A 26,350-nucleotide genomic window follows, 5' to 3' on the forward strand; every position below is an offset into this window, starting at 1 on the left:
CACCACCGCTCGCCCTCCCCTTGTTCTGTAAAGACAACGAACTTAAATATATGAAATATCCTCAACAAAGTTTATAAAGTATGGGTAACTTTAGAAACTAAATATTCAAAGATATATAATAAATTCTAATTCAACCACGCACTAATAAAACAAATAAATAATAGAATATTCTTATAAACTTAAAACTTTAATGTGAAATAAATGAAAACACAAATAAATTAATCTGAATCAAATATATAATTACTGATATAAAAAGTTGGTTTGTATTACTATTATTATTATCATTATTATTATTATAAAGGCTGAATGTCTAAAAGAAAAAATCAAGTTAGTTAAGACAAATAATAGTAGGCCTTTACCCCCTGGACCAGAGCCGTTTGTTGACACAGTAACTACCCTTAAGATGTGAAGGATTGTCCACTAATAACACCCTAATCATGGTAAGGATCACATCTCTCATTATCATATCTTTCATGTGTATATATTGTTTGTGTATAAGACAGTTAGAGAGTGTAGTTGTGTGAATAAGGTATTAGATAACGTAGGTGACTCTGTGTTAGTTGATGTATTTGATGGGCTCTTCACTTGGTAGCCTCACTATTAACAAGATGATTGCTTATAAACTACTATTGTTGGTGATTTTGTGGATAGTATAGAAAAATGTTCTTATAATGCTGTTCCTTAATGTTCTTGCAGTAATATTTAATTACAAGGATATGGGTTATCCAACAACCAAATGGAAATCTCTATAATAGAAAACAATGTAATATTTAAGGAAATTAACCTCGGTAAACCAGCTATTCCTTTCAAAAATATCTATAAAGGTAACTTATTTCTTAATAAATCAAGTCTGGTGGGAGGATAGAGTTTATCATGTTCAGTGTTGTGTAATAATGGAGGAGATGGCTAACACCAGAAGGAGTTGTTTAATTTTGTCAATTTTTTCCACAGATTGTCTTATCATTATAGTAAGTATTTTAAAAGAGGCGACATTTACTAGAACATAATAGAGCCTGACCTAACCAACCAAAGAAACCTACCTAGCTTCCTAGCCGGCGAGCTCTGCCCCCCCCCAAACCCCCCGTCATATTAAATAGAAGTACATAGGTATTCTGATATCTGGTACCAATGAAAGCAACTTTGTTGAAGCATCATGGTGCAATTTAAAATTTTTTGTGGACATTAGAGTACACTTGAACCAAGTTGGTCTGTTGTAAATAAACTGAGCAGACAATACCACGTGCTGACTCGGCAGATTTTTTTTGAGGAGTATTTACGGTAAATAATTAATTTCTTCATGTACAAAGCACATAGAGATGTCATTTTAGTGTCATATAATCAGTTTTTCACCATGTTTTACCCCACAATTTTCCTCAACTTTCATGCCCTGCCCACTACAGGTAATTTATGATCTTAAGTCATGAAAAACTAAAAAAATACTTATAATTGAAATAAAAAGTTAGTCGCTTTTTTTAAATACTTATTATAATGATAAGAACATGTGTGGAAAATATGAACAAAATCAATCAACTCCTTCTGGTGTTAACCAGAATTTTTCTGGAAAATGAGCATGATTTCATCCTTGGAAACTCTTTCCCATGCTGGAAATGGAGAGTTTTCCCCGAATTTCCTCGAAAGCTCAAAATTCATTTCAGCTAATGGAGAGTTCCAGAGACTGGATATTCCAGCTAATTGGGGAGATTACTACAGTACTCTACTGTATAGTTTCCAACTCCAATTTCCTTTTCTCAAACTGTGATGTGATTTGTTATTCAGCCAGCACATGTTTATAGTAGTTTTTTTTCTAACAGTCTGTTGATAATTTGCTTGCTGGTCAATGTTTCTGTAAAATGTTGAAAAGACCAAATATGTACGAATTATAAAAGATTTTAGCTAGTGATACAGCTACAGTATTTTATGTAGCAGGATTTAAAAAAAATCATTGTGTATAGAGTGTTGGTAGTGTGATAAATTATACTCTATATAGAAACTGGTTAGTAATTTTTACTACCTGGTGCTGTACCTGATTAACAAAATGATTCTTATTTTTTCAGATGGACATAGGAAATAAGGTGCCAAATAAATGGCCAAAACTGCTGGATATGACAAAGGATGAGTGTCGGAAAGCTCTCCGTGCACTAGGTAAGATAATTTTTCCTGTGTATGTTTATATTGTTATACACTATGTGTTATAAAAGAAACTTTAAATTTTCCTTTGATCTTCATCCTCATTCACTCCATGAGAAAGAAAATTTTAAGGATTTAAATCTTGGCAGAAGGATTAATATACTATACCAGTACAGTAATCCCTGATTTTGTATTTTTGCCTTGGAAATTAAAATGTTTTAACATTTTAATTGTCACTGGAGTGTGTTTGATGGACAGGGATGATTTCTATCACTTGGTTTTCTATTCTAAGAATAACATCTTGTTCATTATGGAAACATTATACTGTACTTACACTCTTTTATTTATGTTGTGTAGAACTGACTACATACAGCCAGGTAGTATCAGTCTTGCGGGCTCAAGGAGAACTTACCAAGGAGAAGAGAAAGCTTTTAAATGACCTTCAAACTATATTCTCAATCACCCTTGAAAGACATCGAGCCGAGATTCGTAGAGCAGTTAATGATGAAAAACTCAACACTATTGCAGACATGTAAGTAAACTTATTGTCTATACTGTAGTGGTAATGTAATTTATGATTAATAACCTGTCCCAGGCAACTCATATATTATAAGCATGTGTGTTGGTATACTGTACAGTGTACCGTTTACATATACATACTGTTTATCACATTCTTCAGGATTGAACATAGATTTATAATTTTTTACATTTGTTTAGCTCATTGTGTACAGGAGTCTCTTTGTGCTGAAGAAAATATTGGTGTTAGCCAAATCAAATATTAAAAGTAGTGTTCTCATGGTGAAGGGGTTAATACTGTAGTCTGAAAATATTTTACGACCCAACCCAAGCACTGAAACCCAATGATTATTTCAAGAGTATAAAGCTGTTAGCAAAGTACAGTACTGTATATGAGAAATGCCAAATTTTTTAGTCAACATGCAATTAAAATCCCATGAGAAGCAAATGAACGTAAAGATGTGGTATGGGAGAAATTATAGATTAATCTAGGACAGAACTTGGGTACCTTTCTTGGGACTGGGTCACATTTGAATTAGAGAGTTTTAATATTTTTTCAGAAATTTTGAGTTAAAATATCTTTTTAGACTGGCTGGGCCCAACACAGGAGTTGAGTGGGCAGTAGAAGGTAGACGCCTGGTACCACTTATGCCCCGTATTCCTCCACAAACCTCATATACTGCCATAGCTACACGGATGGCCCTCTTGTACTATGGCATTAATGCAAAAATGCCTTCCCCAGACTCAACAGCAATGTTTGGTAAAATGGATGGTAAGTGAAATTCTGTACTGTTTTTATAAGTACTTATGGGCAGATGACTTCCAGTAAATCACTTGAATATTATATCATGAAGTCCCTGGGATGGAAACTGAGGTATATCATTAGACATTATTGGTAAGGATTATTTTTAAGTTGATAACAATTGTTACTCACACCCAAATCTCTAAGAGGGATCTTAAGAATAAAAAATCGCTATTTAAGGTAAAAAGCAGCGAGTTGTGCCATCACATTGGCATGTGTGCACCTCGTCCATTATTTAGGTCAGATAGCTGATCACTATTCACTGCATCTCGTAAAGCAATTCACAGTTACAGTTGTGAGAGCAAATATTGAGAAATTTAGAATTTCAGATGTAGGAAGTTGTACGACATAAGTTATCCGAAAGTAGCCTCTGGAGTAAAAAAATGAATAAGTAATAAATTGTAAAAGCATTTTCTAATTTTTAGTGCTTGTTAGCATTGATTATGAGAAGCCCTGTCTCTTCGCATTCTTTTTGGCTAATTTGAAGAAAGATCAGTTTACAAAAGTGGTTATTGTTTAAAAGAATTATTATTACTGTATTATTATTATTATTATTATTATTATTATTATTATTATCATCGAATACAAATAAGTGTTGTGTATCCTACAGACCTTGGTGCTGAGTCTGATGACACAGATTCAGAAGAGGAGACTGAAGGGCTTAGATTTATCCAGGGTGCCATGGTGCCTCAGCAATACAACAATGATCAAGGGTCATATACTACACTGCCACTGTCACAGACCCGTTTATCTAAGCTGCCTCCGTAAGTACTTGTGATACAGCTAAGAGTTTGTTATAATTGAGATGAAGGTTGAGGAAGAGTAGACAGACCTTGCTCTATGATTGTTATGTTAAGCCATATTAAAAAGTCTATTGGATGTAGTCCCACTAGAAAACTTTGATTAAAGAGTATGGGGAAATTACTTAGTACCAATTAACTTAGTACTGCATCTCCTAATGTTCTGTTTTCTAGGAAGGCATCCAAGGCATAAATAGAGGACTTACTATAATGACTTGTAAGGTGACAAGTATGAAAAATTTTGTGCATATTTTCTTGAGTACTGTAACAGTTTTCCATCTGCTTCAGGAAAGAGAATCGAGAAAATCGAGAAACTCCAACCACTACATCGGGAGGGAGTATTGGTCCTATGAGTCTTGGATTTGGGACCGGTTCTGGTGGTGTTTGTGGAAGCAGCGACAAAAGAAAGAGAAAAAGATCTTCATCGACCGAACACCCTCCTTTGCCTCCTCCGCCTCCTCCTCCCCCAGCTCCTCGGGAACTTCCCCCAGCACCTGGAACCCCCTCCAAGCAGGTCAGCACGTGCAGATTTGTAGAAAGATTAAAATATATGCATCAGTTATAGTTAAAATGATCAACTTTAATCTTTTATGCATTATTCATTATCATTTAAGTTTTGGTTTTACGATCTTGGCCAGTCTTATGTTACCCTATCTGTTTGCATTGGCAGGTAGATAGGTTGTAGGCATTAGCCATCTGGGGAAGTATTGCCTTTGTGGACTATAGACGATTTAAAGAATGAACATTGCTCATTTTTGGAGCCAACTACATCTTTTAGTAAATAATTGGGTATTGAGAAAAGAATTCATGATTTCTAGTTAATGCTTTAGGCCTCTTTGGTCATAAATTATATGTTTACAAACTCAGAGACACAGTCATTCTACTGTGTCATCTTGCAGTACTGAATTCATTTACTGTATCTCAGGTGTTTGCTTAAGACATACATTTTGCATCAAGGTTGTAACAGTTTATCATCTTTTCATCCAGTTTGTAGCCTTGTACTTTGTCTGAGTAATTTTCTGTGACACCAAGTTTGCTAAAACTGCTCTTATGTATTTACTTTGCCATGAGATGAACATATACAGTATTTATGTATGATATTTTTCCTTGCACTTAGCAGATAAGTGGCATCAGTCGCCCAATGCCAGGTCCACCCATGAAGATTACTGTGACAGGGAATGTGGCTCGTGGAACACCTGGCACACCGGTATCTACTCTTGGAGGCCACACGCAAAAGGTAATTTTGAAGAAAAAATGTTGTTAGCTCCAGATGAGCTCTGATTTTATCTTATAGTATAGAGACTGACAGACAGGCAGACTTATGAGTGATTACAGATTGCAAGTGTCCAAGCTGCCATCAATTCCTGTCACCTATTACAATAAGGTTTCATTTAGTGTGAATGAGTGAATTGCACCAAAAAAAAATGACATGTAAGTTTCTTGAGTTTCAATTTGTTGAATTACCCGGTAAATAAATGCAGTTATTAAAGACTCTTTATATACTGTACTGAGTACATATGTTGAGGATACAAGGAAGTTTGATTTGGTCTTCTTGTTGCTCTAACCCTTTTCTCTCACTTTTACCTGTGTTGCACCATTTTCCTTACTATTTCCTATACCTTTAAGGTTTCTAGACTCCTTGATCCACCTTACTCAAAAGTGGAGATAGAATTTGTATACTGTAATATAATTTAACAGTAACCCTCTGTTTGCCAGGTAATTCTTGTATCAACGTCTGGAGCAAGTGGGGTGGGCAGTGGCATGTATCAGCGATCGCTCAGTGTTCCAGTAATGAAGGGTAGCGCTGGAGCAGCACCCACTGTGATGCGTGGTGTCCCGTCTGCTGGTGGTACAATGCCTGGAAGTCAAATGCAACCTGGTAAATTTAATTTTGTTTTGTCCTGTAATTTTATGATGCATCTTTCATTATTTTTTATGTACTGTATAATCATAAACAGCCTTTTCTTGGTAAGTAAATTTGTTTTCAGAAAACTACTACTCTTAGTACTGAAATGCAGCTGACATACATGATTGTATGCAGTACATATAGCTGTAATTTAATTTCTCCTCTCACAATAATTATATGGTATTGAATGGACAGAGGATGGAAAATATATAAATAATGTTCACTTAGGAATTTCCAATGAAATATTGATAATTAAGAATTAAGATAGTAAAAATATTGATAGGAGATAAGTTCTTAGGTCCTGAATGCTGTGCAGTGAGGCCTGACCAGTTCAAACTTCACTAATCAGAATTTATGGAAACTCAAACAAATTGAAGAAGTCCAAACTTCCTCTGATAATTTGGTCTTTGTTTGAATTAGGTAGAAATGTTCAAAATCTATCTTGTGGTAACTGCATGTGCAGTTTCAGTCTAACATCTGAATAGTGCAGTCGTGTACTTGAAAGCTTGGTCTTATATTGAAGAACGTGGTGACAGCTTGATTTGAAACAGGTTGATACACATCTCTTTGAGCTGAAGGTACTCCTAAAGGCCATGCCCATCATCCCTCACAGCCTGCCCTGTTCAGCCCTGCCTACAACTCCTCACTGCCCAGCCTGCTGCCTTGCTACCCAACCTACCACCACTCACTACCCACCTCTTGTCCTATCTACCACCCTTTTCTACCTTACCCCGTGCATTTTACTCCTATAAATTGATTTATCAGGTAAGTTAACCACTCTTGAACATTCATACCTATGGGACTCACAGTAGTTTGAATTGTAGAGGTTTCATTGTACTGTATGTTTATATATACAGCTAGACCCCGACTTACGACGGGGTTAGGGATCCAAATCCAGGTCGTAAGTCCGACATAAAAGAAAATCAATTTAATTATTTATTTTTAATAAAAAATCTACAATGAAATACAGTACAGTATAGTAAAAGTAATAAATAATGAGGAATGGATACAGTACAGTGAAAGTAATAAATAATGAGGAATGGATACAGTGTGACTGAGCACTTACCTTTAATGTAGTCAGCTGAATGCACATGAGGCCCCCATAATTTTCTAATTATACATGGAGACTACATTAACTGGAAATGTTTCGGTATAGAAAATGCGTGTGTCATTTGAAAAAAAAAATTTGAAAAAAAAAATGGTCACAACTGCGGCGGTCGTAAGTGGAGGTAACATCTTGCTTGAGACTCTCTAACTAAATGCTTTTTTTCTGCATTTGCAAGCAAATTATTGGTCATTTTGAAATTTATTTTACATATTGACAATATATAATGCAGTGCAGTGTTGATTTAAAGAAAATAATTTTGCATTACACCAAGAAAACAAAAATTTTATGGGTGAAATGGCACCATGGGGTGATTTCTCTTCCACCCCAATGCCTTCTCTTCTCACTTCTCCTCCACCTCCATTCTAATTCCCATCATCATCATAACCATCCAGGAGCCTTCTACATACACACCTCAAAGTAAGTGTGCTTTTCTACTTTTTTTGTTGAATTTAGGCAATTTTTGGTGAGCTGGAACCAATTACCCAAAAACCTATTGAAACAATTGTTTCGGTTAACGAGTTTTTCGGTTAACGAGCAACCTTCTAGAACGGATTGTGCTCGTTAACCGAGGGACCACTGTATATTATTTTTGAGCAAAAAATAGCAAATTTTGGCAGATAGCTTCACGCCTCCCCTGTACCCACCTAATGCCCCCCAGTTTGGGAACCACTGTTTTAAACTAACATGCAAGGAGCTGCTGTGTAGCAATTACAATGATCGATAAGGGCAGTGTAAGTTGCTACTAGACAGACAAGCTTCCAAGCAGTGGCAGGCTCTGTCAGGAGTGCTTAGTTGGACTCTTTTGGGTCACTTATCTCTTCCCTTGTCTGTGAAATGGGATTTCATGTCAGTCCTCCATTTTTATTGATCTGAAAAGAAGAAAGTGATTGCGAATGGATTATAGAGAATGAACTTCATCTTGACATCTGCATGGCTTGTATTAGAGCCAACCAGAAGCTGCCAGTTTAAACCATGCAAGGGGAAGTTTTAGTGTACAGTATGTACCTTGCTATTTTTGGCATAATGAATTTAATCAACTACAGTTCCTAAATGGAGATACTGTACAGTACTGTATATAAAATGTTTTGCCACAGTGGTCACACTTTAACACCCTTTCCTTCACACTACAGTATGACCTTGCATACTTGAAGTACTGTACTATATTGTAGTATGTGACAGACACTTACATGGGAATAAGAGAAATTTTCCTTATTGCAGATTATATACAATACAGTATTCCTTATTTAGAAGTACTACACCATAAGTTAGCAGGATGAGCTGGGAGAGTTATGTTATTGTTATTTTTCAACTCGTAATTTCGGGAAGATAAACTTGAATTTCTTCACTTTTTTTTTCACTGTTACATGCATGTACAGTCCTACATATATAATTGCAAAAAAGTAAAAGAAATAACTATCATATTGTAAAAAAAATATAAAGGGAACAGACATTTCTTTGTATGTGTGAGTGGGAGGGGGATCGTTGCTAAGGGTCGGGAGGGGGAACGTCCCCAGCCTGGGCGAGTTGCTATGGCGAGGCTTGAGGGCGGCACACGTGACAGCTATGTAAACGGTGGCTGTATTTAATTATTGTTTTTTATGAGTTAGGTAGTAAATTACAGTAGTTGTGTACTATTTATCATTAGTTAGGTAGTTTTTTTTTGGGGGGAACTGATTTCATGTTTTTGGGGTATTATATTGAGGTTTTCATTATTATTGGAGAACCGAACCCTATTTTTTCCATATGTTCTTTTATTCGTTATGCGAAAATTCATTTAACGAATGGTTTTTCAGGAATCTAACCCATTCATTTAGTGAGGGATACCAAAAGGTGTATGTGGATGAGTGAGGTGTATATGTAAAGATGGTTCCGCTCCAGTGAGAGGTTTACATCAGTCCATAAGTTTGTTCAGTACATATAATCATCTCCACTTACTTGGGTCTGACCATTCGTATGCCTGCTTGACCACTGATAGAACTGAGAGGATATGTTATCTTCAGATGGTTCGTGTTTGGAGAATGTAAGACTTGTGTTGTGTTTACAGTAGAGGAGCAGAAAGAGACATATGAATATGGAGCACTGTAGAGTATCTGGATGTGCAATGAGTGGCCAAAAGAATATACTGTATTTGGATAAATTTAGAGAGAAAAGAACTTGAAAAACTGAAAGGTTGTTAGAACACAGTCAGATACTGTAGTCGAAGATTTTTCTAGGAAGGAATATATGGGGGTATGAATTGACTAACTGTTTAGAGGATGAAGTCATAGAATAATAATAAAATGGATGTTAAGTACAGGAACACGAAAATATTAAAATTAAAATTACAGTAAACCCTTGATATTTGTGGGGTTTAGGTTCTCAAAAACCCACTGATGCAGAAATTTTTAATATGAAAACCTCAGTTCAATTTGATGGACAAAATGATTCCTCTGTATCATGTGTGCACAGTGCTGGTGATGGAATAAGTCTGTACTCTTTTGAATGTGTAAAGCAGTCGTGCATTGATTACTAAATATTATCTTGTTGGTTAACCCCACACCACCAATCCCCAGGGATGAACCTAGGGGTAAGAATTAAAATGAGCAGATGTGAGCAGTGGAGGAAATCAATTTGGGAAAACTACTGGTAATGTGTGAAACAGTAATGGATAAGAGAAGAATGTTAACCTTCTTGACTAGCTTGTTGTAAACCTCCCATCCTCACTCTTAGGGATGGAGCCAAGGCTAAACAATGCTGTGGGTAGTTTTATACAGTGAGGGACTGCAAAGGTAAAGATTCTAAAAGTTGTACAAAACACTAAAGCAGTTAGATCAAAATGTTAACCTTTTGGTTAAGGTCTGAAGACGCCGGCGCTGATGCTGACAACAACAACAACAACGCCGCCGCCGATGCAAGACGATGGACAAAGTGATCCCTATGTTTCAGCTGTGCTACGCAGGCGACACAAAAATGGTAATAAAGAATATACAGTACACTGTATTTACAAATTAAATTTTTTGGGTTAAAATTAAGTCATAATGCAAGATTTATTGTACACAGTAGTTAAGGCCTGCTCTACCATATGCTTGTTTGTCTTCTGCAATTTTATATTCAGAATGACAATTGAAAATCAATAGAGGCAAAATACTGTACATGTGAACTCGACACATTACACAACACACCTTATTTCTGATGTTCTGCTGTATAGTGTAATGTAATGTAATTTTTGATTAATTTATAAAAACATATTAAGGATTTACTTCTCTATTATGTTTTTACTTACAAGAATAATTTATTTTTGGAAATGAATATATACGGTACTGTACATGACATTTGTATAAAGTAAGATCATCAGGAAAATTAGTATCAAACAGGATTGAAAATTGTCTTCAATAAGAATGCATTTTGGCTGATAAACTGGCATATGTGTGTAAAAGTGTAGAGTGGGCACTGAACTATATACTGTACTGTACTGAAAGTTGTCGTGTACAAAAGTAGCATACAATAATTAGAATATTAAGTCATAAAAAAGGGAGGGGGTAAATATTCACATAAAAGGAAATATAAGTTATGAAAATACATTTGAAATACTGTATAGTACATAAATTTTTAAAAGGTAATTAAAAAGGTAAAATATAAAAGTATCAAATAACAGAGAAATACTTTGTAATAAAAATGGAGGATTGAGGCATGAAATCCCATTCTGTGGTTGTGTGTATTAAACAAGTGACCTGCAAGATACGTACACCACTGTTCCATTGAGTGTTATACCTAATAGCAGGAAGGTACAGTATGCTCTTGTTGTATTACAGTAATGTATCCTGATTGCATGTGTACACTGTCATCAGAATTGGTACTGTAATGATGTTTGTTTTGTAACTTGTTTTCACCAGTCCACTTTCACTGAGTTGTATGATGTGTGGCTTGTGTCAGTTGGGAAACAAATTCTCTAAGGATCGTTCAATGAATATTCCTCGTACCTGAAGACATAAGGATGTTTCTGACTGGTTGACTTGTGCTAAGTCCAAAATATGATACAAACGTACAGATATATCATAAGACTCAACCTTAACCAAACTAGGAAGCATAATTTTCAACAAGGCAATCAGAGATGGCTTACTTCACCTCAGCCACACTATTGCCATGGAGAAAGAAACCCCCATACTTTTGATGTCTTTTCAATGTTCTCTTGTGTTTTTTTTTTTATTATAAGCTGATGAAGGGTCCTACAAAAAGTTTTCTTACTAGATTTGCAGAATTTTCACCCAGCAGTTTCTGAGATACAATGATTTAAAATAAAAATATTTCACTCATTGGTCAATTATGCATGCTTGCTCTTTCTGTATGTCATTCACCCATCTCTATAATTGTCTTTCTCTGTTCCTCCAAGCGTTCCACTTTGCATTAAACTCTCTCTCTACCAGTAACTCACATCCCCTTCTCTCTAGATGCCCATATCAACCGAGTAACACCTTATCTAACATTGATACTCCTTTTACACCCACATAACTCCTTATTTATGTGTACTCTTACCTTATTTTATGCATCCTCTTCACTTCACATATTGCTCTCAAGAATTATTATTTTTTTTTTACATCACTTCACCCTCTTGCATCCAGAATCTGTGTTGCACATCCATATAATAATGTTATACGATGATACAGTGAACCTCCATTACATTAGAGTAATAGGGATACAGTAGTGGGATGTGGATTTTGTGATTTTTTTTGTGTTTTCTCAGGAGTGTCTCCAGGGGTGAAGTGTTAACCTATTCAGCTATTTTACATAGATATTTTCTGTCTGTCAAGTATGCATTTTTCGCTATTTTCTTGAGGATTTACAATACCTTGTTACATTTGTATTCTGTTAAACATGAAATAAAAATACGTAGATGTGAGCAACTTAGCCTTGATAGGTAAAAATACTGTATTAAAATTTTGGGGGGGAAAGGTGGAGCAGTGCATGGAGAAAAAATAGTGTAGTTAGGATGTTGATATAGTGTAATAATTTTGTAGTCTGATGAATAAGACAAAATTCTGTAGGGTAATTTATTTATTGAGGTAAAAATAAGTTTAGAAATATCACGCACTTTGTGTTTTATAGTATACTTTATGTGTTATCTTTAATAAACACCTTTCCTCCACAAGAATAACTGGATTGAGGGATAATGGTTTAGTTTTAGTAACAGATGCAATATTTTCTCGCTCTTTATCAGTCTGAGAATCATTGGCATCACTGTACATAATTTTTCCTTATTGTTTATCTCCTCAGGTGGCAGTGTGGGGTCAGGAAGTATGATTGTTCCTTCTACATACTCTGGTAGTGGATCACTGGTGTCTGGGGGGATGCCTCCATCAGGTTAGTGAAGGTTTCTTTGTTGAAAGAAAACATAAGAAATAATTTTACATTATAATTGCCTATGCAAATTAGTTTAATGTGTTCTATTGTGTTGCTATACATTTTGAACAAGTTAATTTGTAGAAATTCATGTACGTACTGAATAACTTTGACCTAAGGCTAACTGCTATGGAGGTTAGAGCAGAGGCTTCTTAGTGAATTGAAAAGAGTCTGGTGTTTCTCCAAGTCAGATCTTTCGGTGGCTAGTTCTCCAGTGGGATACTGAAAATGGGTTGGATGGTTCCTGAGGAAACTATCATTTAGATACCCTGTAGTGTGAGAATTTGATTGGGAAGTTGAGCTTCACATCTCTGTTTAGGGCAACTTTTTCAAAGGTTACAGGTTGTTAGGTTGAATCTGTCTAGAGACAAGGTTTAGAGACATTTTATGGGGGACATTTAAGAAACATTTTTGTTCTGCAGTTGTGTGGAGGTCTCCTTTGTGTAACTTGCTACATTGGGTAATTGGTTCTATAGTGCATTTTTTCCCAGCTGAGAAGAGATGCCCTTCCCCGTCCTCAAGGGTTACAGCTGATTGGTTGTTGCAAATATGTCCGATTTCATCTTGAAGTAATGATTTATATCTAAATGAGTTTATTCATAATCGTTGGGGCAACTGCATCTGACGAAAAAGATATTTAGCTAAATTCTATAAAGATACATACATTCATTATTTCAAACAAGAGCTCATAAGCCATTTATCAGAAATCTCAGTTGGGAAAAAATGCGCAATAGTCTAGGGTTGGGGTTTTTGTTCCTCAGAGGATATTACGGTAAAAGAGAGTCTGGTCTCTGACTCATGAATTTTTGTGTTGACTTATTTTAAGGTCGTTTGTTTACAATAGTACGTAGTATAATATAATACGAAACAACAAAGCCCAACCATTAATTAAGCAACAGGGAACTAATTAAACAATCACCAATAACCTTTTACATTCATTCATAATTTTTACTACATAAAATAGTAAACAAACGGCTTTGAGTTGCCTGCTGTCTCCAGCAGTGTTTGAAGAATCTTGAACGAGACTGTACAATGAGAAATTTTGTAGGGTTTACAAATTAAGTAGATATTTTCTTTTTTCATAATTTTTTTTTTAGACATTTCTTTATGATATATAATCAGCTCTTGTTGGCTTGTAGTAAAGAAGTTTTATTATTTAATCATTAAAAATCATTTGTGCCAACAGGAACTTATGTGAACAGAATGAGACCAAGAGTACCCACAGGTGCACTTCCCCCTAGACCTCGTCAGCGATCTAATTCCCTTGTTCTTCAGGCTGAAGCAGGAATACCACAAAGAGGTAAATACAAGTTACTGAAAAGATGTTGATCAACTTCATTGCCATTCATTTTCAAATAATCCACAAATGCCTTTCAGAAGCTTTGGGGTATATTGACTGTTGATGTGATTTGTCAGGTGTGGAGTCTGGTGCTGGTGCTGGAGGCAACAGTATGATTTCTGGAAGTCATATGAGTACCATGCCTTCTTTTTCTGGGAATTCCTCCAACATAGTGGCACCATCTACAGGTTCTCATGGCATGCCACCAGGACATATGATGACTCATCAAACTATACAGGTGAGTAGGTTTGTATTAATATTGTATTGCAAGGTATGAATATTCTTTACTCTACTTATTTAAATTTCTTGATGTAGTATTTTATAAGTTTTCATTGTAATCTTCATTATAACTGTGCTACTTACAGACTCTTATATATTCCTCTGTGAATTATTTTCAGGTCAGACCAGGTACTCCTGCTACTCCAGGAAAAGCTGCCATACAGATTCGTCAGGAAGGAAGTAAGAAAAATTTTGGATTTGATATTTCTTTGGTGTCTGTACTTAAAAAAAAAAGGCTTAGCATTAAACAACCTTGCAACATGCATGGCCAGTATGGGACAGGACAATTCTGATACATGCTGAAACACTAACAGGAATTTCTGCAGGGGGCAAAGATTGGGATAATCCCTGCTCTCTTAAACACACTACTACAGATGTGTTTTGTGTGAAGAGTATTCTGCTTCTCCATCAAAGGGAAAGAAAGAGATGTTATTTTATCCATAAAGAAAGATTGTAGTGTTACCCATAAAGAGAGAGAGAGAGAGAGAGACTGAAAAGTTATCTATATAGAGGAAGAGAGAATGTGGTGTTACCCATCAGTATTTCAGCAGATATGAATGGCTTCCATCTGCTACTTATTGGTGTCTGGGATATTTCAGTGTTGTATGCTTATTTTCATTTGGCTGATCAGCTATGAATTGCAACAGCTTCTCCTTTCATCCTGCATGTGATAGTCATTCTTTTCTCCTGAATCTAATATAATGGTGCCAATTTTCACATGCGATGGGCGCCACACATGTATGGAAGAGTTTATCTTGACTCGGCCATGGACCAGCCAATACATGTACTCATAGGTGAGAGGCCTACACCACCTTGGGGTAGGTGCCAGAAGGTATTCAGCGAAAACAAGGCATGAGAAATATAAGTTGGGACCATGAAAAATAGTACGTATAACGCTACAGTTGTGGGTTATATCTGATAACAGTACTACCCTCCGTACCACAACTGTTTTGGGATATGTCTGCACGGGGTTAATATAAATGAGAGTATTCTTACTTCTTGTAGAACTTGGCAGTCTTCCATATTTATTAGGGAGTTCTGCCAGGTACTGTAGATGAAGATGAATATTGGTCCCATATTGGGGTCTTTGAGACGTTCTCATTTTAAAGACTAAGATAAGGAGTTGTACTGTATAATTTGTGACTCAAGTTGGTCTCTATGTCAAAGTGTGTTCCATAACTGTGATAGTTAATGACAAGTTAAAGTTTGTTTGTTTGTTTTTCATTTTGTATACCTGTTTTGAAAAAAAAAAATCTTATTAGCATGGATACAAACAAGGCTTTTGAATAAGTCTAATAAAATATATCATTTGATTTAAATATTGGGTTTTTAACAAATGTAGGCACTTTATTTTGCTGTTGCTTGACAGGTGTTTGCTTGTGTTTATAAGATACTGTACAGGTACTTTGTTTTCTATATTAATTTCTCGAGACATAGAGCTTATAAGAATTGATGTGTTGTGAATCAACATATTATCAGCTACAGATTTGTAACTGAAAATTATTTCTTGGGATAAAGATGATTGATTATTATAGAGGGTGAGGGAACTCTTCAATTCCCATATAAGTTCTTTGTGAGTTCATTCCTGTCTTACTGACCTGCACAGTACATGGTTCCTCATTGGAGTTGCTTTCACCCAATTTGCCTCGAAGGATCTTTATAGGTGGTTGTTATTGGCCTTTGTTAATGAAGGATTTTTGATTGGTGTTTCACCGATAACATCAGGACTGTATGCCAAGGGAAAGTGGGATAGCACCTCCTCCCTCTTGTTTAGCTGGTGTCAGATTACAGTACGAGAACTGTCTGGTGGAGGGTGTAAGCTAGTAATGGAGGATTTGATCCTGATAGTCTTGAAGTCCCTTTTGGTGGCAGAGTCCATAACCAGGCTACTTGGAGACCCTGGTTGCTTGGCTTACCGTAGTCAGATAAGAACGAACTGATAAAAAAAGGTCAAATTCGTCCTAACCATGAATTGGATTTTGTTATTGTGATGTCTCCTTCCCCTAAAATATAGCTGTTGTACCTGATATCCCTATTTTGGGGTGGTGGGGAAGGAGTCAATGATGAGTACTGACTGATTGTCAGTTGTCAGTGGACAATAAGGCCCTGATTATTTACTTGTGTATTATGAGAGCTGCCTGGTCCTGAGTTCTGCAACAAAAAGGGGTCTCAGGGTCAATCCCCTGTATTCAGCTGGTTGCAGTGTCTCTGCTCCCAAATTGGAATAGTTTTTCGGCATTCCATACCTAATTGTGTTGTCATATAGCTTAGTGGTGTTCAGTAGAACTACTTACTGAGTTATATTACAGATCTGTGTTACACCTTATGTCAATAGCAGGCTAGTTTTACATACTAGTTTTGAAAAAAAAAATGAGATATGATATGAAAAAGATGGATCACGTATGAAGTTATAAGTAAACCTGAATAATTCTTCACCAGCAGCAGGAGCCAAGATCATCACTCACTCAGTGGGTGGCAGTGGAGGCGGGATAGGGGGTTCCACTAGCAACCCAAGCAGTGTGGGCAGCAGCAGTAATGTGGGTATAGGTCATAATGCTCCAGGACGGCTGATGGGACGGACTCCTCTCTTACCTCCCAACTCACCACAAGGGACTGGTGGACCACTTTATGTGGTCACAACCAACTCCGGCACCATCACTGTTGTAACTCGCACTGTTGCTGCTGGTCAGGGTATGGCACTAACACAGATTTTTCACTTTGATTAAATTTATAATGAATTATTACTACAGTAGTACAGTATTATAACATACTTGTAGTCTTCCATTTTTATGATGAAGATTATTTATGCATGAGCTTACTAATACTATTGCACACATGTACAAAATTTTATAACATGATGCCAGCTCAGAGCAGTCTGTGAACATACACACCCAGGTTTTTTGGGGGTTTTCTCTATAAACCCCTAAACCATGGGAACTGGTGATCATCTAAAGATGATTGCTCCTTTGTGACAACTGTCATGTATAATAAAAGATTAAGAGTGGTGGTTTTCCCTAAGATCTAATGTTAATGTTGCCTAGATCATTCTCTCTAGTGCACAGATTGCATCTCATTTGACAGTGTCATAAACCAGGTTTGCAATAACAATCCTGTTATCCTAGTCGCAAACATCTCGAGGGAGAATGTGTCTATTCAACTTGTCATCTGTTTAGAATAAGTACATTGGTGCTGAGTTTAGATTGGGCTATACAGTTAGTGGTGTTGTACAGTATAATAGAAGAGTGGATGTTTTTTCCCTCTACATCATTTTGTAAGCATTTAAGCATGTCCTGGTGTGGCAGTCCCAGGGAGCTGTCTGGCTTGCTGTCATGGGTAACTTGACTGACCTGGCTGTAGCCCAGTCTGATACTTGTTATGGGAGTTTCTTGGTGGGCTAGGGCCCAGCTGGAAGGTCCTAAGATGTGGCAAGGTCTGGGGTAGCATTGCAGAATAAGTGTTACTCTGATATACTTGATTTTTCGGGCACTGTTACGCTTATGCACACTGTGATTTTTAGGCTTGCACATAAAATTTTTTGCTTGGAGTTTTTGTATACTTCCTGCATCTGATCAGTAGATGTGGAAGGACCCTTCGTGGGGGCTAAAGGTTGGTGCCTGGTATTGGGTTGCCATCTAAGGAGCTGGGCCATTAAAGAGAAAGAAATGAAGGCATAAATATACAGGTACAGTATACTATACAAGCCTTCATCCAGAATGTGCTCAATTACCAGTAACCTAATAAAAATAAATAAAACTACCTATAAGGGGCAATTTTATATGAAATTTGGTAATTACTTTTATTTGATTATTATTGCACTCATGTCTGTTGGGAGAAATGGCAGCTTTATAAAAATTCCAAGAATATGAAAATTCTCATAAATTCATATTGAAATCTTTTGCTGTGGGTATCATGAGTTAAGTGTCTATCATGTGCCTAAAATGCTTATTATATGATATCCACTTTAGTTATTTACCATGTATTTATATTAAGTTATTTGGTCGAAAATGTTTTAGTTTAGTCTTGCTCAAATTGTGATAACTGCTTAGTGGTGGTGCAAGAGTCCACTGCTGTCTCAAAGTTACTCCTGAGTGGCTGGACAGCGAGTATATTGTACAGTACAGTATTCCCTTCATTGCCATCTCACACCACCTCTCCACCCCCCCCCCCTTTTTTTTTAAGTTAACCTGTACTTAAATTAGATCGTAGCGGAAGTTTAAATTAAGTGTTTTATTTAGTTTTGTCTTGATTAACTCAGTTTCATGCCTGTGTCTTTCAAACTTACATCAGTCACCAGAATTTTTTTTCCCTTCTCAAAGGAATTGGAAGTGATATAAATGTAGTCACCAGAAAAATGATTATATATCTCTAATTCAAATGATAAATATAAGTACTTTTTTTTTTAATGATATACAGGTATGGGGCTGTTTATCTGGCATACTGTTATAATGTCTGAAATGCTCCAAAAAATGGCTATATCCTGGAAGAAATTACTTAAAATGAGCGCCAATTAATTCCCTGGCAGAAGCGGGAAATTTCCAACCATTCTCCTGTGTGGTACAAAGGTGTAAGAGTAGCGTTTATCTTCTGTATGGATGTGAGATGTGAATGTAGATGAGCACACTTCATGACTCTTGTAGCTGAAGTGGTGATGGCTGTCTCACATGAATATTGTAAGATTTGGTTATGGCCAGAAGTGTAGCTGTTCTGTCACCAACGTATCATTTTATTCAACTGAAAATTCAGGCTCTGTGGTTATCAGATGTTATAGTGTCTTTGTTGCTATTATGTAAATTTAAAGCAAGTTTTACAGCTGGATATACTTCCTCTTGCCACAGACAGACTTCAATAATTTAAATTTTGTGGAGGTTTTGATAGTGGCAAACATCACCTTCAGTAATTGAATAGTTGGCATGCTGTAGAGAAGAGAGATTTGTTTTGTGTAGAGACATTTGATACTCTAGTGTTAAAACAGAAATATCAGTGCAAAAAATGCAAGTGTCTTTTAACTTGTGCTTTTCATGTTCTCACCCATAATGAGTTTAGTATTGTGTCAAGCATTGTTCCATGACTTCTCTTTCTTTCCTAGCTTTATTTATTTATTTAATTTTTTACAGGAAGTGGTCCACGTGTAGTGACTGTGAATACAATAAATGCCCCAAAAGCCTCAATCAGTGGAGTACGAACACCAGCACCAGCAACAGTTGTCTCTGTTGGCTCAAAGACAATACAGACAGTGAGAGTAACACCTCAGGGTCCTGCTGGGCTCCGACCAGTTTTGGGTGGTACAAAATCTAATGTGATCGTTGTACATAAAGGAGCGCCCTCTCCTGGGACGAGACCAATGAATATTCAGGGAATCAGGGTGAGAGCTTGTGTTTTGTATTCTTTAGAACACAATTAAGAAAATATTGTCATAATTATAGATATTGTAAGATAGTATTGAACTAGAAGGTGGGTGGAATGATTGTGTTGCATGATATTGAAAAAGACAAAGGAACAAATGTATAGCTTTAGAACATAAGGTTGATAGGTATAGGAAGTACCAGTGAGGTTTATGGTGCATTGGTGATAGAGGGGTTGAGGAAAGTCATGAATGGTGCATTAGGAGATAGACAAAGAACTTATATGGGAAATTAATAATGTGCATATATTATTTTCACATGATATTGTCACTTGATAAATAATTGGAAGAAGACTTCAAGAAAAGAGCGAGAAATCATGACTTTGTTAGTATATATTATGAGAGGAAAGCTAATTGAGGCAATAGAGCTTCTATATAAAGACCAGAACAGATACTAGAGTTGACAATGAATTTTTTGTCAGAATGTTGGACATGATGACAATGGTAGTGACACTGCCATCACTGCACCTTCTAGGAGAGGAGAATATTGAAATGTGATAATTGCAGAATCAGTTAAGCACAACAAAATAGTGAAAGGCTTTTGGTGAATATTTGAGGACAAAAGAGAAAGTATTTATTAAGATGGTTTGAAGAAGATGAGAGAAAAGTTGGAATGCGAAGTGAATGATTGTAAAGTGGAAGAAAAACAGTTTGTAGATTATATAAAAACTATATCTTGTTATTCTACAGGATGTACCCACAAAAATCACAATTGGGAAAACTCTTAGTGGAAGTTCCAGCTCAACTGTACTGCAGAAGCCTCTACCTTTGCCTCGAGGGACCATAGCAGCTCCTAGTGTAGTTCCTGTCAGTACACCTACATCTCAGGGCAATGTCATTGTGGTGGATTTGAGTCCTGAGGGCAGCAGTGTGAGCAACAACAATGCTCTTGCTGACATTCTGCAGGCCACAGGTATTCTGGGTGCCATCGGACCAAGTAGTGTTGATAGTGGAAACATCCCTGCTGGTGGTGGTGGTGGTGAAGTAGGCAGCAATGAGGGGGAAACCCCAAGAATCCCTCCTTCTTCTAGCTCGGTTTCATCTCTGTCTCGGACAGAAACTACTTCCACAAGTATGGAAACTGCCACGCAATCTTCTATTACTACACACAGCCGGCCTATCAGTCAGTATCTTTTTCTTACATGGAAATGCCTAGAAGCATAACAGTGTATGAATCACAACATTACATTCTCAAGAAAAACGAAAATGAGAATTACAATCGGACATATTTAATGCACATTATTATTTGCATATGAATTTAATCTGAAAAAAAAAAGAGGTTCCCACTTCTGATGTACTACTAAAAAATGTCAGTCGTTTTGTTAGGTGCTTTTGCAATATTCCAAAATTCACTCAGTTTATCAGCAGTTGAGTAGTTAAATGCCTGGTATCAAGTCCAAGCTTCATTGTTGGCATCTTGGTGTTATAATTTGAAATGAATCTTCTTTATTTTCCACAAGTATGGCAACAGCCAATCCTTCCATCACTACACAACTAAACTGTTTTTCAGTATCTTTTTCTTACATGGAAATGCCTAGACGCATAACAGTGTATGAGGTACAACATTACATGGAGTTAGATTCTGGAAATACATTTAGACATGTTGGAAAAGTAGTTGGTGTACATTATTATTTGAATGGTAATGTATTTAAGCTGCAGACAAATAGGTTCTAACTACTGATGTACCAAAAAGCAGTGAAAATTTTTTAGCATTTTGCAGTGTGCTATCTCTTGAGCAATCACATATAGGTATCCCTCGTAATACAAATGTTCAAGAAATGTCTTGGGGAGAAATGAGCAGATTAAAGCCCTTACACAGCCCACTCCTGCTAATGTCCTTGCGGTGGTGAGCTAAGACTGCCCTCCCTTAAGGTAATGTACCAAAGCTATACAGTATTTTCTTAATTTTTTTTGTGTGTGAGGGAGTAAGTGTGCAGTAAGTGTTAGCTTGGTAGGTTTTGTTCTTGTTTGTAGCCCCGATTTCGTGTTTTTGGGGTTTTGATATTGGGGTATTTTTGCCATTGGGAAACCGAACCCTATTTTCCCATATGTTTATTTATTCGTGATACGTAAATTCACTTACGTAATGTTTTTTGGAACCTAACCGATTCATATGTTGAGGGATACCTGTACATATGATAAAATTTTATCAGTATTATTAATGATTCTACAGTTTAACATTGAAGTTTCTTAATTTACTTCTCTGGGTAGGTCAGATTTGTATAATGCATTGATTAATCCTTACCAGTGTAGCAATAGCTTCTTTGCTTTTAAAGATAAACCCATGTGAGTTTTCTTCATAAAAAAGACTAAGAGTGGTGGAGTAAAATACATAGCTGCATAATATTCTGGCCCACAAATGATTTTATTTTATTTTATTTATTTTTTGATAAAGACCAATGTCAAGACAACATGTAAATTATTTTTGAAAAGACATATAATAGGTGAAGCCAGAGATGATGTGAAGACTCAAATCTGTTGAACTTTTTAGGGGGAAGTGAGGATGTGAAGAGGTCTTGGAAATTCAACAATGTACCGGGGTATCTCAGATTTCTCATCCATAAATTTAGTTTTTATAATAAGAAGATTAAATTTTTTTCTGGAGGTTGTAGTCAGTATTTACATTTTGCAAAGTCATGTATAAATGAGCTTTTCATCAAAAATGAGGAAAGTTAAGCTGCTATTATTTAGATCATTGTCTAATGAATTAGGCAAGTCTCTGATGACACAATTTGCTTTGCTAAGACCCAGACAGCCTAGACCATCTCCCACTGGCCTTTCCAATGTGAGCATTTGTTTCTTTCCTTAATTTTACTGAATCATTTTACTTTGCTTTTTATGCCGCAATAGTGGTGCTACTACCTTATCTGTTAGGATCTTTTCTGGTCCTATTAGACTCATCGTGTAGATCATATGGGTGGTAGAGTGATTGTTATTGATCTGTACTGCTGTAATCCTCAAAATATGCTAATCCTACAAAACTTCCCTTCTCAATTTTTGGAAATGGACTGAGTGTTGTATGGTATATGTTTGTGACAGCCAAACTAGCGTATGAATTTATCCACACTTAACCACTTCCTTGTGTATGGGCTCCCCTCTGAGCTAACCAAATAAAATACAATATCAAAAGTGGCATCCCCATAGTGCAGGAGTTAACACATTATGATGCAAAGAGAATCAGTGTTTGATACTTTTAGGGAAGGTTTGTGTTGATCACAAGGGTCTTTGGGGGGTACATAATGTGAAAGATAGACATCTTACATTTCCTTTCCTTTCATAAACTTTTTCTTCTGGTAAAACCTAATAATGTTGAGCTTTTTCATTTACACCTTCCTTTATTAGTAAGCTTATGAATATGAATCATTTGGATACCTGGGTGTACGGTAACGTAGATAGTTTGGTAAAGATGCTGTCATAAATACGAACGCCTGCCGATACGAGCGAGGTTAACCTTTAAATTTAGAGTACAGTGGTCCCTCGGTTAACGAACGGTTCGATTAACAAAATTTCGGTTAACAAATTAACTCCCATAAGGATTTTCAGTTCGATTAACAACTTTGATTAACGAAATCCTTACGACAAACACGTTTTGTTGTGAGCATCAGCTGATCGGCTAGTCCGCCAATACAGTAATTGGTTCTATGTTTACATTCGTTTCCAGAGAAGTAAATATCAAGAAAGTTGGTTTCTTGAATATTTCTGCACTTTTTATATTAAAGTTATTGGTCATTCTGAAATTTAGCTAACATATTGATAATATATAGTGCAGAAATTATTATGAAACAAGAAGAAGGCATTAGAACCAATGCACTCTGTAAAGAATATGGCATTTCATCATCGACTGCCTCTACAATCAGCTGTTTTGATATGTAAACAAAGCTGCCGGTAATACGACATACACACCTCAAATTAAGTTAAAATACAGTATTCTATTGTTTTTTATTTATTATTGTACAGTATACTGTACAGTACAGTACTGTATTTAGTTTATATTTAATGTTTTGTTAATTCTATTACCGGTATACAGTACTTTGTATAGACTTTTTCTGTTAGTTGGAACCAATTACCCAATATCCCATTGAAATAATAGATTCGGTTAACAAAATTTTTGGTTAACGAATGACTCTGTGGAACTAATTGTGTTCGTTAACTGAGGGACCACTGTAATTTATTTACCTGATGACTATTTTTTACTTTCATTTACTGTATTTTGTTATTTTATTCTTTTGTCTTAAATTAAGTGATTTTAGATGCATATAAAGACTTAGGCTACAATATAGTCAGATTTTAAACATTGTTCTCTAAGTTCAGTATGCACATAGCATGTATTCCGACTTACATACATTTCCGAATTAAGAACGTCCTTAGGAACGGACCCCGGGGACCCCCTTTATTATTAGATTCAGCTAAATCTCATATGTTTTGTGCTTCGTTTTTTATACCTTTAATTTTTTCTCACTCATTTTTAACAAATAAGAAATTCAGATATTTTAGTCCATATTTTATTTATTTATTTTTTCTCTGTGTTTACCAGATCTTCCACTGCATGTACTTAAATTTTCTCTCTGTCATTTATCATTACTCCTCCTCCTTTTATCTGGAATGGATCATAAGGAGTATTAATTTAGGGTCAAGCCCCTAAACCAAAACCTAATTCACCGGTGTTGTCTCCGTCCCTTTATAACTTATACAGTACGCTGGTTTAGACACATTGGTAATGCATCAACAGATTTATGGGTTGATTGAGCTGTGTGACTGGGACTACTGTATATTCTATAAAACCAGAAAAAGAAAAATCTCCAAAATCGTATCTTCCCACCTCACTTATACGAATGATTACCCCTCCACACCCCATGTGGCGAGTCCTGACTATCCTCCCTTTAGGTAATGTACCAAATCTGTATTTGACTTGGTAGATACTAAATTATAGTACAGTACAGTACTATAGTTAGGTACAAAATTATAGTATCCTGTAGTTAGGTAGTTTTTTGATTGATTGTGAACCTTTTTTTTTAAGATATAATATTAGGTTTTTCTTGTTGTTGTTGGGAATCAAACCCTATTTTTCCTGTACATTATGTTATTCACTATAATGTACGAATATTCACTTAAAAATGATTTTCAAGGAACCTAACCCATTTGTATTCATATAAATTTGAATATTGAGCCCCTTATTCACTCCATCCCAGGTAAGGAACTCTTAGCTAACTGGCAAAGGAGGAGCTGGATAGTTTGATTTTGCCACACAGTGGACCTTTAAGATGATATTCCTGATGCTTGGCCTGAATTGACTTAAATTTTCTGGTGTTAACCCATGCAGCTGTGAATTATACAATTATATAGGGGAATACAGTTTCTTCACTAGCATTCAGCTTTGAGGGTGTAAAGGTGTAATGGTTTATAAAATGTAGTTGAACACAGATCAGCTTCCAGGTTAAACATTCTGGCCTTAACACTAACCTAAATAAACTGTTTCTTCAGACGTAGAAACTGAAGGTATGAGAAATTAGATGTAAAAAAAATTCATTTCCTACAGTTGGAAGGATATGTATGTGAAGATTTTTTTTTATGACATCTGTGGCCCTCAAAAATTCATTTATTTATTTATTTTTACAAAGTTTGAAATAGTATTACTGTCATTGTTGCATTTCTAGGCATTTCAGTAAAGTTGAACAATCACTTCGTAGTAGACTCATTCAGGGTTTAGATACAGTACTGTACTAATCTCACTAACTTCGATATTATTATTTTTTTTGTATTACTGTACTATCTTAGTACAGTACATGGTAAGTATTTTAGAAGTCTTCATTTATTTTATATTTACTTACCTGTTTAAAATGTGTTTGAGGATTTATGTAGTAATAAATTTATGATGCTTTACTACAGTGTAGGATGTAATCATTGTACTGTATTTAGGTTTGGTTTAATCTCTTGCTTATATATGATCAACTTTTACATCATTTATGCCTTTTATTTGAATTTACTACAGTAGTGATGAAGAGAGATTGCTTTTGTCAGTTTGAATTTGAAGTCAGTATAAAGGCTCTTGAAATACTGAGTTAATTTGGATAATTGCTGATATTTGATATTTTTATAGAGAAATACAGTGAGGTATGAATCACCAGAATTGTGAACTGCCAGTTATAATGTGTACAGATGTTACGGTTCATTCGGGATTAGTTAACTCTTGAGATACAATTATTGGTATGAGTTTGGGAGATGTGACAGAAGTAAACAAGGATGGGAAATAAGATCATGAATCATTTTTGAATGGACACATGGAGGATGCAGTGTCTCTTAGTCTGGATAAAAGTCAGTCTGTGGTGCATTAGAAAAGCCGTCGAGTAATTTAACATTGTCAATTTGCAGATGCAGACAAGATTGTTATTAACGGAGTGATAGAGCCTTTGTTTAAGTAATGGTATTGAATATTAGACAGGAAAATGAGGGATACAAATACAGTGGAAGAAACAGATGAATATTTTGTTGATAGTTTCTAACCTCATCTGCTTTAAGGTTAAGGAAGTTAGGTAATCATCAAATAAATCTATTCAATGAAGACAGAGAATTAGCAATATTGGTATGGGTACACCAACAATAGATACAGTGAATAATTAAATAATTATTATATAATTGTTGAGAGGGTTGAGTAGGAGTAGACAAAGATTAGAAGTATGTGAAGGAAAAAATGGAGGT

General features: G+C 35.8%; 1 protein-coding gene across 7 annotated transcripts in view; it reads left to right on the top strand.

The window, feature by feature from the left end:
* Positions 1 to 357: 357 nt before the first annotated feature.
* Positions 358 to 26,350, top strand: part of LOC121867737 (BRCA2-interacting transcriptional repressor EMSY-like) — a 39,375-nt gene continuing 13,382 nt past the window's right edge. For 2 of the 7 annotated variants that reach the window (XM_042367799.1, XM_042367847.1), the window contains exons 1-16: positions 358 to 440; positions 2,055 to 2,142; positions 2,485 to 2,659; positions 3,231 to 3,415; positions 4,056 to 4,209; positions 4,534 to 4,759; positions 5,366 to 5,482; positions 5,962 to 6,124; positions 10,095 to 10,211; positions 12,510 to 12,596; positions 13,822 to 13,935; positions 14,052 to 14,212; positions 14,373 to 14,433; positions 16,693 to 16,944; positions 19,368 to 19,615; positions 20,345 to 20,777. In XM_042367799.1, the coding sequence (XP_042223733.1) occupies positions 438 to 440; positions 2,055 to 2,142; positions 2,485 to 2,659; positions 3,231 to 3,415; positions 4,056 to 4,209; positions 4,534 to 4,759; positions 5,366 to 5,482; positions 5,962 to 6,124; positions 10,095 to 10,211; positions 12,510 to 12,596; positions 13,822 to 13,935; positions 14,052 to 14,212; positions 14,373 to 14,433; positions 16,693 to 16,944; positions 19,368 to 19,615; positions 20,345 to 20,777 (2,584 nt within the window). In that variant the 5' untranslated portion in view covers positions 358 to 437. The remainder of the gene's footprint in view (positions 441 to 2,054; positions 2,143 to 2,484; positions 2,660 to 3,230; positions 3,416 to 4,055; positions 4,210 to 4,533; positions 4,760 to 5,365; positions 5,483 to 5,961; positions 6,125 to 10,094; positions 10,212 to 12,509; positions 12,597 to 13,821; positions 13,936 to 14,051; positions 14,213 to 14,372; positions 14,434 to 16,692; positions 16,945 to 19,367; positions 19,616 to 20,344; positions 20,778 to 26,350) is intronic. The other 5 variants (XM_042367816.1, XM_042367830.1, XM_042367808.1 and 2 more) reach the window with 5 other exon arrangements.

The sequence above is a fragment of the Homarus americanus genome, unplaced genomic scaffold, assembly GCF_018991925.1.
Source record: "Homarus americanus isolate GMGI-L3 unplaced genomic scaffold, GMGI_Hamer_2.0 scaffold32583, whole genome shotgun sequence".
Lineage (NCBI taxonomy): Eukaryota > Metazoa > Arthropoda > Malacostraca > Decapoda > Nephropidae > Homarus > Homarus americanus.